General features: G+C 39.7%; 1 protein-coding gene across 1 annotated transcript in view; it reads right to left on the bottom strand.

The window, feature by feature from the left end:
* TARBP1 (TAR (HIV-1) RNA binding protein 1) overlaps positions 1 to 20,194 on the bottom strand; it is a 93,517-nt gene that overhangs the window by 51,952 nt on the left and 21,371 nt on the right. Inside the window, exons 10-15 of the mRNA XM_049645980.1 lie at positions 19,746 to 19,835; positions 13,625 to 13,766; positions 7,967 to 8,066; positions 6,822 to 6,994; positions 954 to 1,051; positions 141 to 197 (exon numbers count right to left, since the gene is read on the bottom strand). Coding sequence (XP_049501937.1) covers positions 141 to 197; positions 954 to 1,051; positions 6,822 to 6,994; positions 7,967 to 8,066; positions 13,625 to 13,766; positions 19,746 to 19,835 — 660 coding nt within the window. The remainder of the gene's footprint in view (positions 1 to 140; positions 198 to 953; positions 1,052 to 6,821; positions 6,995 to 7,966; positions 8,067 to 13,624; positions 13,767 to 19,745; positions 19,836 to 20,194) is intronic.

Raw genomic sequence — 20,194 nt, 5'->3', positions numbered from 1 at the left:
TGTGTAGCAATGCCACTATGAGCAACTGCTTAATAAGAAGAAAGCTAAACACTCCCCCCCCCCCCACTCCAACGGGCTTTTTCTCCATATATCTTTGCCTTCCTGTCGTAACAATTCAGGTCTTGCAGCATAAAACTTGCCTTTTTTGTATTTTCACACTTGCCCATGAGGCTTTCAAATGTACTTAAGTGAGTATTCTAAAGAAAAGGTGAAATAAGCATATTTTCACGCTTTGTTCACAATCTATTGATTCTAAACCCTTAACATTCATCCCTAGAGATTTCAACCAAAAAAAAAAAAAAATGAAGAATAAGCATTCCTACATGAATTGGCATTTTCAAAATATTCTTGAAGAAAAAGGGAAATTACTTTCTTTCCTTTTTTTTAATTCCAGCATAGTTAACATACAGTGTTATATTAGTTTCAGGTGTTATTTTTCTCAGCTGTCCTAGAAGAAACAGTCTGTGGAGAATAGAGACAGAGCAGGTAAGGAGGACGCTTACCTCAGAACTGACTGCTTTCTACTCTGTGTTTCAGAATCACTTGCAGAGCTTTGGAAACATACATGGACTATTACCTGGTCCCACCCCAAACATCCCAAATCAGAATCTCTGGATCCTACGAACCAAATACACACCGAATATGCTAAATATTCCAGATATGTTGCACCATGCAAAACTCCCTAGCCCCTGGAAGTAGATGTATTATCTCCATCTTGCAGATGAGGAAACTAAGGCTCAGAAAAGCTACATAACTTTCCCAAGGACTTGGTTATGACTCAGATGGAATGAAAGTAAGGAGGAGACTCCGAAGCTTGTGTTTTTTTCTGCTTCCAAAGGTGTCTTCTCCAGAAACCATCACATTAGTTTTCTCGATTTAATACAGTGCCTGCCAGTAAGTAATCACTCAAATATTGACGAAAAGAATGAAAAGTGACTCCTAGGAATACTTACACTGCTCAGTTCATTCATGGTAAGCCGTCGAAGAATAAATTCAGAAATGCTCTCTGCAGTAGACATGACAAAGTTCTGAAGAAGAGTAAACACCTCATCTGTACAGGAAAAAAAGTGTGCAGCTGAATGACAGATGTTAAGTTCCTCGGTACAAGAAAAATGCCAGATTTTCTAGTAAAAGTACATCTATGTTAAGCACGTGAGTGAATCACTAACCAAAACTGAATTCCAATAAAACAACAGTCATTAGTATTATGGGGAAATCTTCAATTCACCTTAAAACTCATTTAGGAGTTTTAGTTCTGGATAAGATGGAACAGGGACACACCAGCCTCTCTCACTATAAAACCCAGACTGAATAACTGAGCAGCTATGTGGAGACTCTACAAGGTAGAAAGTAGTGGGAGGATTCAGAAAGCAGTAACACCAAACACAGTGACCTTGGTCTTCCTGCAGACTGGAACCACGTGCAGGAGCAGTCAAGAAAGCAGGCAGCCTGATGGGCCCTAACTTTCTCATCAGAGAATGAAAAGGGGGGAACCCCAGAGGAGCAGACAATGAGTCCTTAGGAGATTCCTGAGAGAGAGGTACTCAGGTAAATAGCCCCAGAAAGTGGTCTGTGAACTGCTGGGCTCCCCCCGAGCTGCCCTGCATGGACCGGCTACTAAGCAGCATCCCAAAGACTTTCGGAACTCAACTAACAGAGAGACAGCTGCCCACGTCCCAGACTGGCCACTGGGAGGATCACATGTCAAGGTCAAGACCACACCACAAAGGATCGGAAAACAAAAGTGACAGCAGAACGAACGTGCACAGAAGATGGGACATCAGGAATTGGGGCTGAACCTGAAGCTGACTGTCATCGACACAAGAATATCAACGTTCTCCACAGGATGTAAACAAGACCCAGAGTCTCCTAACACGATATTCAAAATCTCTAGGATACGATCCAAAACAAGAGGGCACATGAAGCATCAGGAAGTTCCTACCCCACGAGGGAAAAGACAATCTACAAAAGCCAACAAGATGATGCAGACTCTAGAATAATCTGACAAAGACTCCCAAGCAGCTAATGATAAAATGCTTCAACAATCAATCAATACACCCTCTGGAAACTTATGGGAAAATAGAAAGTCTCAGCAAAGAAATGTAAGATATACACAAAAACCAAACAGGAATTTTGTAGTTGAAAAGTACAATTACTGTAACTTTAAAAACTCACTGGATGGGAACAATAACAGAAAGGAGATGCAAGAAAAAAGAGTTTGTGAACTTGAAAACAGACCAACAAAATAAAATAAATCATATGCAATATGATAGAGTATAAACAAACTGCTGAAAACTAAAGACAAAGAAACAACCTTGAAAGCAGAGAAAAACAGTGTTATTACCTACGCAAAGAACACTTGGAATTACCAGAGAATTCTAATGGCAGCCAGAAGCAAATGCAGTATTTTTAAATTGCTAAAAGAAAAGACCCGTCAAACCAGAATTTTATATCCAGTAAAATATTCCTCAAAAGGTGAAAAAAAGACACTCTCAGATGAAAAAAAAACTAAGAATTCACTGGCAGCAAACCTGTTCCAAAAGAAATGCTAAAAGCTGTTTTTCAAACACAAAGTATATGATGCCCCAGGAAAACATGGGGCATCAGGGATGAAACAAAAGCAAAAGAAACCACAAACATCTAGGTAAATACAATAGGCTACACTCATGAAATCTTTAAAATCTCTTTGATGGTTAAAAGCAAAAATTCTAACATTGTCTGGCAGTTTTCAGTAAATGCAGATAGAAGACAACTATAATACATGGGGGAGAAAGGGGCAAAGGGAGTCCATAAGGTGGTCAAGTTTCTACATTCATTTCAAGCAGTAAAACATTAATTCTAAACAGACTGTTAGGTATGCACACTGTAATCCCTATAGCAATCACACACAAACACACACACAAAGCTTTAGATGTTTAGTAAAAAACACAATGGGCAAATTAAAATGGAATATGAAGTAATGTTCAAACTGCCCAGAACAAGTCAAAAGAGGGAAAGACGGAAATGAAAAACGGGAATAAACAGAACACAAAAAATAAAATGACAGACCTAAACCCAAACATATATGTAATTACATTAAATGCGAATAGTCTACACCAACTAAAAGACAGTGTCAGAATGGCCAAAAAATCATGACATATGCTGTCTGTAAGAAATTCACTTCAAATCTAAGGATGTGAATAGAATAAAAGTAAAAAAGCCAGGGAATAATACTATGCAAATTCTAATCCGAAGGAAGTAGGAGTGGTTATATCACTACCAGGCAAACTAGACTTCAGAGTAGAGGAAATAACCAGGGATAAAAAGGGGTATTACATATTGAGGAAAGAGTCAACTCACCAAGAAAACACACTCTTCTAAACATGAACACATAGGCACCTAACAACAGAACTGCAAAATACAGGACGCCAAACCAACAGAACTAGAAAGGAAAAGAGGCAAACTCAAACTCAGACCTGGGAACTCCAGCACTCCCCTCTCAGTAACAGAGGAAACAGACACATCAAGTATATAAAATTGAGATGCACCACATAAGTCTTGGATCTGACATTTATAGGACACTCCACCCACCAACGGCAGAATACACATTTTTTCCAGGTACACGTGGAACAGTAGCTAAGACAGACCACACCCTAGATCATAAAACAAACCTCAATGAAGTTGTAAAAACTGAAAAGTGTACAAAGTATGCTCGCTGCCTAGAATAGAGTAAAAATAACAGAAAGATGATAAGAAAACCTCCAAACACATTTCTAAGTGATTCATGAGTAAAAGAGAGAGTCTCAAGAAAAGTTAGAAAACACTTTGCACTGAAATACAACACACCAAAAGTTTTGGGATGCAGTTAAAGCAAAACTTAAAAAAAAAAAAAAATCATAGCATGAGAGGTCATTTTCAAAAAGACCTAAAATCTACAACCTAAACTTCCACCTTAATTTTTTTTTTTAAATAGGCAAAATAAACTAAAAGCAAGCAGACAGAAGCAAACAAAAAACAAGAAGGAAATTGGAAAAAAAAAAAATCAACAGGGGAGCCCGGGTGGCTCAGCTAGTTGAGCGTCCAACTCTTGGATTTTGGCTCAGGTCACAATCTCACAGTTTTTGAGTTGGAGCCCCACGTCGGGCTCCGTGCTGATAGCGTGGAGCCTGCGTGGGATTCTGTCTCCTTCTCTCTCTGCCCCTCTCCCACTTGCTTCCACTTGATGCTTAACTGACTGAGCCACCCACGGGCCCCAAATTTAAAAAATTTTAAACACAGGGCACCTCAGTGCTCAGTCAGTTGGGTGTCCAATTCCTTGATTTCAGCTCCGGTCATGATCCCAGGGTCATGAGATTGAGCCCCGCATTGGGCTCTACACTGACATTGAGGAGCCTGCTTGGGATTCTCTCTCCCTCTCTCTCTGCCCTTCCCCCACTTGCGCTCGCTCTCCCTCTCTCCAAAACAAATAAACAAACTTTAAATAAATGATTTAAAACACAATTCAGTCAAAGTTGCCCCAAAGAGCATACTGCCAAGCCTCAATCCCAGCAGCTCACAGTAAGTCTACCTGGGTATTTCTGACTTTACCCTTATTTCTTCACTGCCCCTGGTACTGGTAATTAATTCCCAGACTGGTTCCTCATTTATAAAATGGAAATAACTCTTTTCTATTTTCCTCTTCCTTCATAAAAGAAATCTTTCAGGATTAAGGTCTAGTTACAGTTAACGAAGCTTGATATGGTTTACCAGTCAAATGGAAGCCAACGGCTATCAAAATCAGACAGTATTTCCCTGGCTCTTCCTTGGTGACGTAAAGAGAGATATGCCTGAGGTACAACAGGAACACTGACATTCTGCGGGAAAGAATATAAAGCGTGTACACATTTAGGGACGCGAAGCTGGAAAGAAAGACACTTTTCACGACCTTATAAAGCTGAATGTGCACGTACCCTAGGAACCAGTACACAACGCTGGAGAGAGACACACACAGGCCCACAAGACATGCAGACACGTGTTGGTGGCAGCACACATGTGACAGTCATAGCTACACTCCAACGTCCAGCACTAGGAAAGCGCATAAATAGTGGTGCCATCATACGAAAGATTACACAACGGGGAAAGTGACGAAGTCTAACAAAGGACGTGGAGGAAGCTTAGAAACACGTGAAGTGGCCAAAGTTACAGAAGACTTCCTACGGTGAAGTGACATTTCTGTAAAGCTCAAAAGCAGGAAAACTGGACAGTACGTTGTTGAGGAATATCTACAGATGAAATAAACCCATTTTTTTTAAAGTGCACGGAAGTGATAAAGACAAAAGTCAAAATTAGGAGGCAAACAGAGGGGACTGGGGGGTAACAGGTAACATCGTTCTTAGCTTGGGTAGTAAGTTCACAGGTGTTTGATTATCGGGCATCGTAACTTACATATAACATCACACACTCGTGTGTGTGTCAAATACCACAGTTTTCCAAATGGTGCCTATGACCCAGTCCTGCACTTGAAAGCACTGACCTTAGTACAAACAGTCAACGCATGTCAAAGGAACCCAAATTTATGGCCTTAGCGAGTTGAAAAGCTTATAAAAAGTTACCATTACATGCGTCCAGCACCTGATTCTCCTGCCAGTATCAAAAATATCAGAATTTGGAAACTGGCTTTAAAAGTTCACAGGCACACGTTAAAATATAATCCCATTAGTGTTTTCCTCAGGCTTAGCCTCACAGCAGCGCTTCTCTAGGATTTTCACACAGCAAATTTCTAAAATTTCTAAATGGTGAGAACGGACTGGGAATCAAGGCTCATCCATGAATATTCTTGTCTCTCGTGTCTGTGGTTTCCAGCTACTGTTCTGCATGTATCTTTGTTTAAGGAGAGACGAACTCAACGTTTCCACTACCACCACACTTTCTGTATGAATTATTTTCTACTTAAAAGGTACTTAGAGGGGCGCCTGGGTGGCTCAGTCGGTTAAGCGGCCGACTTCGGCTCAGGTCATGATCTCGCCATCCGTGAGTTCGAGCCCCGCGTCGGGCTCTGTGCTGACAGCTCAGAGCCTGGAGCCTCTTTGGATTCTGTGTCTCCCTCTCTCTGACCCTCCCCCATTCATGCTCTGTCTCTCTCTGTCTCAAAAATAAATGTTAAAAAAAAAAAAAATTAAAAAAAAAAAAAGGTACTTAGAGGGGCACCTGGGTGGCTCAGTCAGTTCAGCATCTGACTTCGGCTCAGGTCATGATTTCATGGTTCATGGGTTCAAGCCCTGCATTTGGCTCTGTGCTGACAGCTCAGAGCCTGGAGCCTGCTTCAGATTCTGTGTCTCCCTCTCTCTCTGCCCCCTGTCCCTGCTCGTGCTCTCTCTCTCTCTCTCTCTCTCTCTGAAAAATAAAGATTAAAAAAAAAAAAAAGGTACTGTCGAGACCAATGTATTTGAAAACAACTCTTTATAAAATGACTACCATTCTCACGCTTTAGCTTAATTTCTGCAACATCTATCATAGTGGCCATGAGAAAGGGATCTTGCTGTAACATATATGAAATAGGGATCATTTTCATGGTCTGGAAATCAATGACTGAGCATAAATGGGGAAAAAAAAAAAAAGACAAGCAAAGAAGATCAGGTTGTAAAATCAACAGTAACTGGCACATATGTAAAGGCTCTGTTTCAGCTCCATGAGGGCAGGGGGCTTGTACCTTCACTGCTGGATCCCCAGTACCACCGGGAAATAGTCGATATCTGCTGAATGCATAAAGTAATCCTCTTATTTCAAAGAGGCAGGAATGTCCTCTCATTCCAAACACCAACAATATACCAAGCAAGACACCAACAGAAACTATTTGTCCTCACCATCTTGGGTACTGGAACCTTTCAACATGCAAGTGTGCAATAACTTCACCAGCAACTGCAGGCATCTGTCAGTTTTCAGCAAGGGCATGTAGGCATTTGTGCCCAACTTCATAAGGGATTCCAGAAGAGGATCTAAGAATATCCTTAATACATTCTGTGTTCTCCGCTTTTCACTAGATATTAAAAGACATGCCCAAATCAAGCATTTCAAAACCATGAAGAAATTCGTTTCCATCTATAACTTGCGGAACTGGTTATATAACTAATGGATTCAGTTAGACAGAATTAGTCTTATAGATGATGCAGACACGTAGCACCTGTTAGGACTGACCTCTCCCTCCGGCCTCTTCGCTGACCTCTCCAGTCTGTGCTTTCTCAGGGAGTACAGCATTGCACTCACAAAGAAAGCACAGGGAAGAACGTTCCACACTCAACTTTAAGCACAAGTATAAAGGGAATCCTACACCCAATTCATTCGGAAATTAACATGCTGAGACCCTGCTACAATAATTTAAAAACAAAACAAAACAAACATATGCTAGCCAAGGAAATGAGATGTTAACAAAAAATACAAAGAATTAAGGATTTATAAAAAAAAACATCATAACCAACTTTAGTACTAAAGCTTTGTCTAGAAAAGAGATTTGATGTGAATCGAATTAACTGCATATCATGCAAACACACTAGCAAGTGGAAGTTGCTTTCTGCAACAATCATAATCTGGTGAGAACTGATCTGCGCACATTTTCAAAATATAAATGAGACTGCTTTATCTTTATTACATTAATAAAAAGTACACGTTTTACAAATGTGTTGGGTTTGACCAACCCAGTAAATTTCTTTACCCAATCATATGCGAGAATCTTAAAATCTGTTCTAATATTCTTATATAAAACCAGTGATTACTGTATATAGTGTTTCTGACCTTCTCGAACAGCTGAACTTACTAACCTAAAAGCCTAATAAGGCCCTATTCATATTAATTTATTGTTAATTTTAGGCATTTCTTTAGTGTACTGACAATGCTCTAGTTTCTTCTTTTAATACCCTGTGATCAACTCCATACAAATAATCATGGAAAAGTCTGAACAGGTACCATAAATTTGATTAGCCTTTTTTTTTTTTTTTAGCTTGGAAACACTTACCTGTATTGAGACTTCATTCCTTCCACATCTACAGCCAACAAGACCATCATTGCAACAAGCTTGGCTTCAAACCAGTCAGGCATAAAGCAGTTTTCTCCTGCTTGAATAATAATAGTCAAGGTTTGCAAAGTGTTAACAAAATCCTTCAAAGATGAGGTTTCAAAACAAAACAGCCAAATGATTATGTCTTATCAATATCAGATTATAAGAGCTGAGATGAAATGCAGGACAACACCTTACAGTATAGCTCATCGTTATACGTGTTTAAATACAAACAAACAGGGGCACCTGAGTGGCTCAGTGAGCTAAGCATCCCATTTCAGCTCAGGTCACGATCTCACAGTTCGTGTGTTTGAGCCCTGCATCGGGCTCTGTGCTGACAGCTTAGAGCCTGGAGCCTGCTTCAGATTCTGTGTCTCCCTCTCTCTCTCTCTGCCCCTCTCTTGCTCACGCTCTCTCTCTCTCTCTCTCTCAAAAATAAACATTAAAAAATAAATAAAACAAAACCAATGCCTTCTGCAGCACACAGATAAAGGAGCTGACCTAGGTGCTGAAGACACAATGGCTCCTGTGCTAACGGAATCTACGTTGCCTTAGAGGAGAAAAACATTCGTCAAAGAACAATGAAATGTAAAATGACAACTGTAGTGACTGGTATAAAATGTCACGAGGGAAGTGCACACTAGGAGGCTATGCCCTCCTCTCTCTGGGAAGTAAAGAGAAAGTCCCTTGAAGAACGAGTAGGCTGAGCACAAAGGCTGGGAAAGAGTACGGTAGTTGAAGGGATGCAAGGCCTTCCTAAGTTAGGAAGAGCACATCAAGGGTCTTCTGAAGCAAGCCGTGCTCCAGGAGATAGAGGGGCGCCCATGCAGCAGGGACTCACAAGTGCGAGAGTGCCAAAGATGAGGTTGCAGAAACAGCCAGGGAAGAGACCAGAAGACTGAGCAGGCCATGCAAAGAATTCCTGTCTTGACCCTAAAGGCAAGGGAAGCCACTGGAGGTTAAAGTGAAGGCATATAAAACAAAGGGAGGAAACATCTGTAGATCCAAATTAGTAGTTTGAACAGATTTCTCCAGGCACAATGTGGGAGACAGACTGTAGGGGAAGCATGAGGAGATTCAAGTGGATGGGTTAAGAGACAATTCTAGTATCAGTTGAGAGAAGAAAATTCCCTAAAATGTAACCAGGAGGAGCATGGAATAGGTATGGACACAAAGGCTCTGGAGCTTCAGACGTGCGTCTGAACCCGAGTCCTGTGCTCATTAGCTGTGGGACCCTGGAATAACTAACTGCTTATCCTCTCAGAAAACTTAGGTCTATGCTGAAACTAACCTAACACTGTGTGTCAACTACACTTTAAAAAAAGAAAAAAAGTTTAGGTCACCTTCTATGAAATCAAGCTAACAAATAAGACTTTCCTTGGGTTTATTATAAAAATACATGCAAAGTTTCTAGAATAAGTTTTGGAAGAGAGAACATGGTTAACAGATAAAATGAGTATTTCCCATCTCTGAAAGCCAGTTAAATTAAAATAAGGCATGAAGAGAAGATTTCTTCTTTATTCGTGGTATATTACTATAGTGAGGTCACACTTTTCACCTCAATTTCCAAGAAAGTTTTTGGCAAGAGATCTAGTTTTCCAGCCCAGGAGTTTAAATACTTAAACCATTTTCTTAAACACTCTAATATATTTTGGGGATAATTTATTTTGATACAAATTTATTGGAATAGTACAGAAGATGGACAACAGTAAAAACATGCTTGCATGTAGGAGAACTCAGTTAAAAAATACAACAAAAGGAAAAACTTTGTTAGATATTTTAAAAAATCTTATAAATGGCACTTAGTTGCTGTCGATAAAAAATCTGGTCATATTTATTAAAAAAAATCCCAATGTTGGTGCTATCTAGAAAAATTAAGTAAGCCACATTTATCAGTGTAAAGATGAGTTATTCAAACTTATTCTCTGCAACATTTTTTCTCATTAATGCTTTACATCCCACATTTACACTGAAAATTCATTTATAAATACAGACTAAAATGAAATCAAATGCCAATACGCTCTTCAGTTCCCTCTGTGCTTTTTGTTTTTTGTTTTTTTTAGTTCCCTCTATTTTGAAGAGCATTCATACAATCAGATACCCTTGACCTCACAGGAGGTGGAGGGGGTGGGGTGCTATTCAAGAAGGAAACCTTTCCAAATCACAGCGGCCCTTACGTCTTCTCCACTTACACAGCATGTGAGCAGGAAGCCTTTGTATGTAAATACTACACGTTTTGGTATGAGCAGCACATGCTGGGTCCTCAAAGTGGCTACCCTGACAGTTCTCACTTCCTCCGGCAAAATACCAAGAGCACAGTTCTAGAAGCACAGACCCTGTCTGAAATCTTGAGCAATTTTTCACCTTGGATACCAAAAGGGAAGGTTGTAAATGAGAAGTTTAGTGGATTTTTAATGCCTTCTGCTGTCAAGGAACGCCACAGTACGAGGCCAGTAATAACCGGGCGCCTTACTCCTCCAGAGGAAGGCACACCTTTGCAGGGAATTTTGCGGCAGGTTGCTTCCTGAGTACTTTGTCACCATACTAAGCAGATCCATGCTTCAGCGCAGTGGGTCTCAAACTTCAAGATAACTGGAGACTTTATTAATACAGAGGGTCAGCTCCTACCCAGAGTTTGATTCAACAGGTTTGGGATAGAGCTGGAGAATTCGTATTTCGAAACAGTTGCCAGGTGATGTTGGCATGGCTGGTCTGGAAACCATACTCTGCAAACAACTGGCAGAGAATTCCTATTTATGCTCCGTTTTCTCTCCCTGGAGCTAGAAAAATGGAGGCAACAGTGGTTTTAAGGAAACAAAAGAATCGCTGGCTATTATTAATCACCTTAATGCAACTTAGCCCTGAATCACCAGTCAAACCTTGCCACCGTGGATTTTAAAAACGGAGTGCAATTCTAGAAAATGCAAACTAATCCGATGTCTTGAGAGCACATCAGGGCTCGTCTGTGCTTGGAGGAGAAAGAGGTAGAAGCAGGAGGTAAGAATTATAAAGGGGTGCGAAAACACTTTTGAGCCTGACAGTTATGTTCGTCACACCTTGCTACGCTGGTGGTTTCATATATACATAGGTCAAAACCCATCACACCCTACAGCTTACGTATGAGCAGCTTAACATACATCAATTATACCTCAAAGCTGTTTTTATCATTTGTTGTACAACTATAATATACTACTTTGGGGTTATTCCATAGTTCTACATTTCTTAGTTACATTTCTTTTTTTTTTTTAATTTTTTTTTTTTTTTAACGTTTATTTTTGAGACAGAGAGAGACAGAGCATGAACGGGGGAGGGGCAGAGAGAGAGGGAGACACAGAATCGGAAGCAGGCTCCAGGCTCTGAGCCGTCAGCCCAGAGCCCGACGCGGGGCTCGGACCCACGGACCGTGAGATCGTGACCTGAGCTGAAGTCGGACGCTTAACCGACTGAGCCACCCAGGTGCCCCTCTTAGTTACATTTCAAGTAGGCACATTAACCTCAAAATCTTCACCTATCAAATATCCTTTCTGAGGACCGCTTGATTTCAGTATAAATTTCTTCAAATGTATTTCACATTCTGGTTAATCTTAGCACATCCAAGTTCTGACAAGCCTTTGGTGCTATTTCCAAACTGTTGCACTTTCTGTAATTTCTGATCTTTAACATTTTTGTTTGTTTGTAGGTGATGCTGGTTCTGTGTGGTTTTTGTTGTTGCTTTGTCCTATTGTCTAGGTATCGTGTGAACAACACAGCATGTGTGTGTGTGTGTGTGTGTGTGTGTGTGCACCTCATATCCATCCTTACCTCTTCCCATTCTTTCTTGAGCTCCATGTCATAAATACACAGATGAAAGATACACAGATATACAAATACACAGATGGATAGTTGTCTGCCTACTTTCTGCTCCCCGGACGCAAGTTCATCCAAGCCTTGTGGGATGCTCCTTCCCTCTTTTCACCTTAATTTCTATTCACACGTCAGACGTCACCCACCTGGTGACGCCCCGCTACCTCTGCTGGTCTACCTGTTCTAAACAGACAACTGCTCGTACAGGCTCCCCATCCCAGTGCTTATGGCTTTCAAGGCACTGTGCTAGGATTATCTGCTTACTTATCAACCTCCTTGCTAGATGATGCTCCTTCTGAGGGCAAGGGATACAGCTTTTATCTCTGTAATTCCGATGCCTGGCACTTAGAAAACACGTGGTAAGTGCTTGCTGAATCAATAGTATGAAAGCTACCTGTACTAACTGTATACCAAAAGCCAAAGAAAAAGCTACTTTAGATGTAGAACCTGACTGAAAATAGTGTTTTGGCCAATGAGTTTTTATATAAAAATGAATGTGAATATTATATGTGTCTTACGTTCAGAAACTCAAGATAAATATCGTTTGCTTTGGAATTTATTCATTTGGCCTCAGAATTGCCCAGTAGCTGTCCATTAAACTTCATAAAGGCACTTAGCCAAGGGCATTAAAAATCAAACAAACAAAAATATTAAAACAAACACAAATGCTTCCTTTGCACTTGAAATCAAGTTTTAATTTTTTTAAAAACTTAAAATAGCATGTTATATATATTAAATAGTATATTTTAAGTTCTAGAAATATTAAAGAAATTCTAAAAATATCGTTTCATCCGATTTTGAGTATCTAATCAGATCTGACACTGTTATATACTCTAAATTATAAAACAAGTTCTATAGATATTTCAGGGAGCTTAACGTGTGTTTCCTGCAGTAGGAACTAAAATGTATTTACTTTTGTAGGCCTAACAGAAGAATCCTCCAAGTAACCGCACAGAATTATTAGACGTAGAATAAAATACAAAAGAGAAATATTCTACGAAGGAAGAAGAGATGAACTCACATATTTTGGAAGGATAATTATCTGATCGTTTAAAACCTATTCCATGGTCAGAGAAATCAGTACATGAACACAACTTAGTCTGAGACAACGCTAGGAAATTTAAGACACGTTCAATTCAAAGATGTAATTTACCCAAATTATCCCTAACGACTTTAATGAAGAAGCATTAGAAATGTAAGAAGAATCCTAATTAATGAATCTGCTAATAGTTCTTCCCTTATGTAGTCTTCCACATTTCCCCAAAGAAGTTGGAAAATTGATATCGGCTAAGTATCTGGTAAAAAGAAAAAAACTAACAAAACCACCCTTTCAAACATAACTTTTCTCTAAAACTACTTTTCAAAATCAGTTCATATTACATGTGATGTCTTGAAAACAAACACATAAAAGCTACCCATATTTATCTACAAATATTTCCACTTACAGAGGCTCTAAAAACACATAGGCGGTATGGAGCCTGTGAAGATTCAGTAATTATAGAATAAATTTGTGTCCAATTCCTACTTTGGCAACCTACTAGTTTCTTAAAACATACAAAAATAGTTTGAAAACCTCAAGTCCTAGAACAGATAAAGTACAAGTAGGAAACGTATTTTTACTTTCCATTATTCACATCTGGCTGAAAATAGGAGTTGGATACCAGTAAACCACGCATTTCTTCGTTAAGCGTGTATCTTGATCTGAAAAACTAGTTAAAAGTCCTTTGAAGACAATTTGGTGATACCAATCCATATAAATGATTTCAGACTTACTTTCCAAAGCAGGTGACTTCATATACTCTTGAACTAGGTTCTTCACATAAGCATTTAGAGAGGACGTCTCAGCAAGTCCAACGCAACTACAATCTGAGGCTCTCCTAAAACAGTTTTCATTAACACGCAACCAATCACAGAGCTAGGAAGAAAAAATAGTTATTATTTTATTTTAAAAACCTACCTGAACAAAGGGTTTCTAATTGCCCTAAGCCAATTTTCTTTCTTCCACAATAAACTGAATTTAAATAACTGAACACAACAAAGTAATAAAATATTTAGTCATGATGGAGTTCTACAGATAATAGTGCAGACAGAAAAAAAAAATGTGTATATGTATATATATGTAGGTATCTGTGTATATACACATGTGGGTGTTTCAACCTCCCTCAGAGAGTGCGTAAACTTCATTAACAGGCAAGAATTTTTAAAGAACGGCGGCACCTGGGTGGCTCGGTGCGTTAAGCGTGCAACTCTTGATCTTGGCTCGAGTCATGATCTCACGGCTTGTAAGATTGAGCCTCGCATAGGGCTCTACACTGACACCATGGAGCCAATTGGGATTCATTCTCATTTTCTCTCTTTCTCTCTCTCTCTCTCTCTCTCTCTCTCTCTCTCTCTCCCCCTCTGCCCCTCCCACGCTCACAGGCCAACAGGCACGCCCACACTCTCTCTCTCCCAAAACAAACTTAAAAAAAATTTTTTTTAAGTACCTAATATATAGTACACATTTTGATAGGGTCTTCTAAAGAACATCTCTGTGAAAAGTGACACATTACGTAAAACAAATTACAACCTTAAAATTCATTCCAACTTCACATACAAAAATAAAGGTATGTTTGAGAGAATGCAGAATGTATTAAGTTGTAATTAAAGTTCCCACCTTCCTGACAAGGCTACTTTCTATCATACGTACCTTTTGAAATGTATGAATTAAAAAGAGATATACTAGTCCTTTCCCATTACATCTTTTGGAAGATGTACAAAACTACAAGTCACAGAATTCAACTTTGATCACGCATAATTGTGAATTCTGTTTTGAAATCTAATTATGTTCTAGGTTTTCCTTTTACAGCACATCTCTTACTGTACACATTCAACATACGAATTTTTTTTTAATTTTTTTTTTTAACGTTTATTTATTTTTGAGACAGAGAGAGACAGAGCATGAACAGGGGAGGGGCAGAGAGAGAGGGAGACACAGAATCTGAAACGGGCTCCAGGCTCTGAGCTGTCAGCACAGAGCCCGACGCGGGGCTCGAACTCACGGACCGTGAGATGGTGACCTGAGCCGAAGTCGGACACTTAACCGACTGAACCAACCAGGTGCCCCACAACATACGAATTTAAATACGAAGTCAATCATTATGAAATAAGTCTTTCTAAAAAATAAGAATTTTCTTAGAATTTTCTCCTTATTGAGGTCATCCAAAATTACATGCAAGGAGACCGTGATGCATCACCTGACCAAAGACAAACTTCATGAATGAATGAATCAGTCAAGACTAAAACCAACATCCCATAGGTGCCAATGAATGAGCAGTTCAGAAACACCAATGTGTAGATCTTTATCATCAAGTCAGAGAACTGTAAAATCTCACAGGGAGGCCAGCGAGGATACTGATCTCTCAACAGAATATACTTTTTCTTTATATTCCTCTCACACTGGTCAGGCTACGTTTCTTAATTACTGCTGTAAAACGTGTGAGGTTTTCCAAATCTTGCATTTCCCACAAGCGACATCCTACTATGACAAAATGACAGACAGACAAGTAAACTCAAATTCATATCTGCTTCTTCCTTCCATCAAATGTCACAAGACTCAGAATGTTGTCTTCTTCAAAGGGTTTTCATGTCAGAATTATGATTTAAAATGGCATCTACCTAGCAGTCTCTGGGAGACAGGTTCCCTTGATTTCCCATTAAAATACAAGTCTCAAACGTTTATTTGGATACTGTCAAGGAAACGAGAAGATGCCACAGACTGGGAGGAAACTATTTGCAAGAGACACATTTCTGGTAAAGGATTGGTATCCAAAATAGACAAAGAACTTACCGTTACGAAAACAAATAACCCGATTTTTACAAATAGGCAGAGATCTGAACAAACGCCTCATCAAAGAAGATACACAAAGAGCAAACAGCATATGAAAAGACGTTCAGCATCACATCACTAGAGAACTGCAAATTAAAAAACAAGATACCACCACACGCCTCACAGAATGGCTAACGTTCAAACCCCTGACAACACCAAACGCTGATAAGGATGTGGGGCAACAGAAGTCTCCTTCGCCGCTCGTGGGAATGCAAAATGGTACACCCACTTCGGAAGACAATTTGGGCTCTCCTTAAAAAACTGAACATTCTCTTAACATAATCCACAGCAACTGTGCCTTTTGGTATGCACTCAAATGAGTTAAAACGTTATGTCCATATAAAAACCTGTATGTTAATGTTTAGAGCAGCTTTATTCGTAATTGCCAGAATTTAAAAACAACCGAGGTGTCTTTCGGGAGGTGAATAAATGAATGAGCAGTGGTATATCAGACAATGGAATGTTATTCAGTGATAGGAAGATGCGAGCTATCAAGCCATGAAAAGACATGCATATTTCTTAGTGAAAGACGCTAACTGGAAAAGGCTTCACAGCATAGGATTCCAGTTAGAGGCCATTCCGGAAAAGGCAGAACGATGGATTCAGAGAAAGTATCAGTGGTTGCCCAGGGTTTGGGGCCGGGGGGAGAGAAGAAAGGGACAAGTAGGTGGAGCACAGGGGATTTTTAGGGCAGTGAGACTCATCGGTGTGATAGGGTAATGGTATTTGTGTCATTACACACTTACCAAAGTCCATGAAATATACAAAACAAAGAGTGAACCCCAATGTAAACTATGGACATTAGTTAATAATCATGTATCGATACTGGCTCATCAATCATAACAAATATATCCCATTAACGCAAGATGTTAATAATAGAGAGGGAGGAGGAGGGGACTGGTGAGGAGGTGTAGGGACCTCTCTGCACCTTCTGTTCAGTTTCTCTGTGAACCTAATACTGCCCTTGAATTTTAAAAATTACTTAGGTTGAGCTATAGGGAAATGCCATTTCCACAGGTTAAAACTGACTGAATATCAATGATTTTACGTGATTCAACATAATAGAGATTGCTACTGCAATGAGGACACTACCCCATATGCACTATAGCCAGAACTAAGCTAAGGTACATATATACATATTTGCTTCTATTTTTAAACAGAAAGAATCAAAGTTCGGGTTCAGATAAACCACCAGCCTGTAAGCTTTGTGAGGACAGCGGCCATGTGTATCTTGCTGACCACGAATTCCCAAAACTTAGCACGGAGTCCAGTGTGTGCAAAGTGTGCACACGAGAGTCTTCAGTAAACCAAGACATTAAGGGATAAGCAAACAGACCAAAAGAAAGTTAAAAAGAAGGAAAAAGATGAAGACATAGGAATGACTCAGAGAATGGAGAAAATAAGTGGAACTAATTAAGAAATCTAAGGGGGGCTCCTTGCTGACAAATAAAACAAGCATCCGGCTGGTCAGAGGGGAAAGGACAAAAATGGTAGAGTGTGTCAGACTTAGTGTGGATCAAGCATAGTCTGAAACATTTTCACATGCATTTTCTCACTGAAACCTTACCATTCATACCGTGTCCCAAGATAAATTTCAGATGGATCCACCACAATTTACAAACTGTACACATCAATGCCATGAAGTGACCTCATTTGAATACTTGAACAAAGCTGAATATTTGAACAAACAAAAAGCAAAGTACAGACACACTTACTGGGCATCTGGAGAAATTTAAACACCGAATATTTGAAATCAAGAAATCATCATGAACATTTTTAGGTATGATAAGAGCCTATTTCAGCCCTTTTTAAAAAAATGTTTTTAATGATTTATTCATTTTTTGAGAGAAAGAGAGAGAGAGAAACAGGGTGTGAGTCAAGTAGGGACAGAGAGAGAGGGAAACACAGAATCCAAACCAGGCTCCAGGTTCTGAGCTGTCAGCACAGAGCCTGACACGGGGCTCGAACCCATGAACCACGACATCATGACCTGAGCCAAAGTCGGACGCTTAACCGACTGAGCCATCGAGGTGCCCCTATTTAGCCCCTTTTAAAGTCTTTACCTTTTAGCAGCACATACTTCTAGAGGAAATGATAAGATCTGACACAGAAGTCCAACAAAAAGAACTGATTAAATAAATTCTAAAAGATTTAATCACCTGAAATTTTAAATATCACATGGTGGAAGATTATTTAGCAACATGTTAAAATGCTCAAACGTACGTGAAGATGAAAAATAAAATTCGGAACAGCATAATTGTAACTTTATTTAGAAAATCATACATATTAATATTTATTTTATCTTATTTTATTTTATCTTATTTTATTTTTAAGTAGGCTCCATGCCCAGCATGGGACCCAGCGCAAGGGCTTGAACTCACAACACTGGGAACAAGACCTGAACTGAGATCAAGTCGGACGCTTAACCGACTGAACCACCCAGGCCCCCCTACTATGTTATTATATGTATATGAGGTGAGAAAGCAAGACTGAGAATACATATACTGAAAACATTAATAATTAAGGCAAAAATTATGCATTTAATTTGGTTGCAGGCATTACAGGTTATTTTTATTTTCTTTATATGCTTCTGTATTTTTCAGATTCCACCTAATTAGATGCAGTGTGATCAAGAAAATACGATGAAATTCTAATTTTTAAAGGCCCCGATTTTCTCCTCCTTCTTCATTCCATTACCCTACTCTATGCCCTCGTGATTTCACACCTAAATTATTTTAACATGGTTCAAGTTGATTTCTCTTGTTTCTGAGCATACATAGACAAACTTGCTTTCTAAAATAAATTAATCACATCCCTGCCCTCGGTAATCTCAGTAATTGGGAGAAATATAATTCTTTTTTTAAAAAGCTCCCTGTCCTCAAAAACTGCAGAACTGTGGGGCACCTGGGTGGCTCGTCGGTTAAGCGTCCGACTTCGGCTCAGGTCATGATCTCACAGTCCGTGAGTTCGAGCCCCGCGTCAGGCTCTGTGCTGACAGCTCAGAGCCTGGAGCCTGTTTCAGATTCTGTGTCTCCCTCTCTCTCTGCTCCTCCTCTGTTCATGCTCTGTCTCTCTCTGTCTCAAAAATAAATAAACGTTAAAAAAAAAAATTAAAAAAAAAAAACTGCAGAACTGTATAAGATTAGAATTCAACCAGCTAGACCCATCATATGAGCTGACGTGAGTAGTGTGGATGGAGTCCCATGGTTTCGGACAAAGCAAAGAGGAGGAAGCAGACCAATGAAGACCGCACGGACAAAAGGAGCACCGTGAGGCCACAGTGGCACCCCGAGGCTGCCAAGGCTGTCGCGGGTGAGGCAGTACAAGTTAAGGGTCTCCACAAGAGCAAGGGTGGCAGAAAAGGAAAGGCATTGAGGATTTCATGGTGGGTTCGATGCATAAAGTCAGGAAGAATCAGGAATTACCAAAACGTGAGACTTGGGCAAATGGGTAGATGGAACTGCCATTAACGAACAGAACAAAAACCAAAAGAGGAGGTCTGTGTTCCTGTTTTTGAGTTATCGTGACTCCTAATACATCTCATCCAGACTCGAGATCTGCCCACGAGCCCTACCTTCTCTTCTAAGTAAGTCTGTCTCTATCCCCAACATTCTCCTGTCTCCCCATAAGAATCCTAGCTGCACTGTTAGGTCCATTCAAAGCAAATATACAATCTTTTAAAAGCTCTGTTGGTAGGGGCGCCTGGGTGGCTCAGTCAATTAAGCAACCGACTTCAGCTCAGGTCATGATCTCACGGTCCGTGAGTTCGAGCCCCGCGTCAGGCTCTGGGCTGATAGCTCAGAGCCTGGAACCTGCTTCAGATTCTGTGTCTCCCTCTCTCTCTACCCTGCCCCACTCGGACTCTATCTCTCTCAAAAAAAAACATTAAAAAAAAAAGAAAAAGGAAACCTCTATTGGTAGATAACAAAGCCATCACTGTATGTTACGTAAGAAACTAGTAGTGAATTAGAACAAAATTTTTATAACATTTCAAAGACTTTATCATTAAATTATTTTCAATCTCACCTCTGTCCACAATGAGGTTCCTCGTCCTAAGGACTCCTCTTGTCTCAGACACATGAGAAAAGTTGAAATATCAGAGAGTGACACCTTCTCCTATAAGATGGCGGGGAGGGGGGAGTCAGGGAGAAGGTGTCAGGGCAGTTAAAAAAAAAAATCACTCATTTAAAAATTTTTAATCAAATAAAATGAAATCACTGTAAAAGCAAAGCATACTATTTAAAGTAGAATACTACTAGCTAAATCAAAAGAAAGCTATCTTTTTAAAAAGAAAATACTCAACCTTAGAAATGAAGATACTGACTACAAACGTTACATCATTATATAAAGTCAATGATTATTTTATACATCTATTTTCCTTACAGTCAAGGCTACTACCTTAAAGACAAGATGGTCACAGTCTAAAAGCAAAACAAAAACATTCTATAAGAAATTACTTAAGTCGAAAAGTGATG

Source organism: Panthera uncia, chromosome D2 (genome assembly GCF_023721935.1).
Source record: "Panthera uncia isolate 11264 chromosome D2, Puncia_PCG_1.0, whole genome shotgun sequence".
NCBI lineage: Eukaryota > Metazoa > Chordata > Mammalia > Carnivora > Felidae > Panthera > Panthera uncia.
Note: the sequence above shows the minus strand (reverse complement) of the source record. Positions and strands in the feature narration are given on the sequence as shown.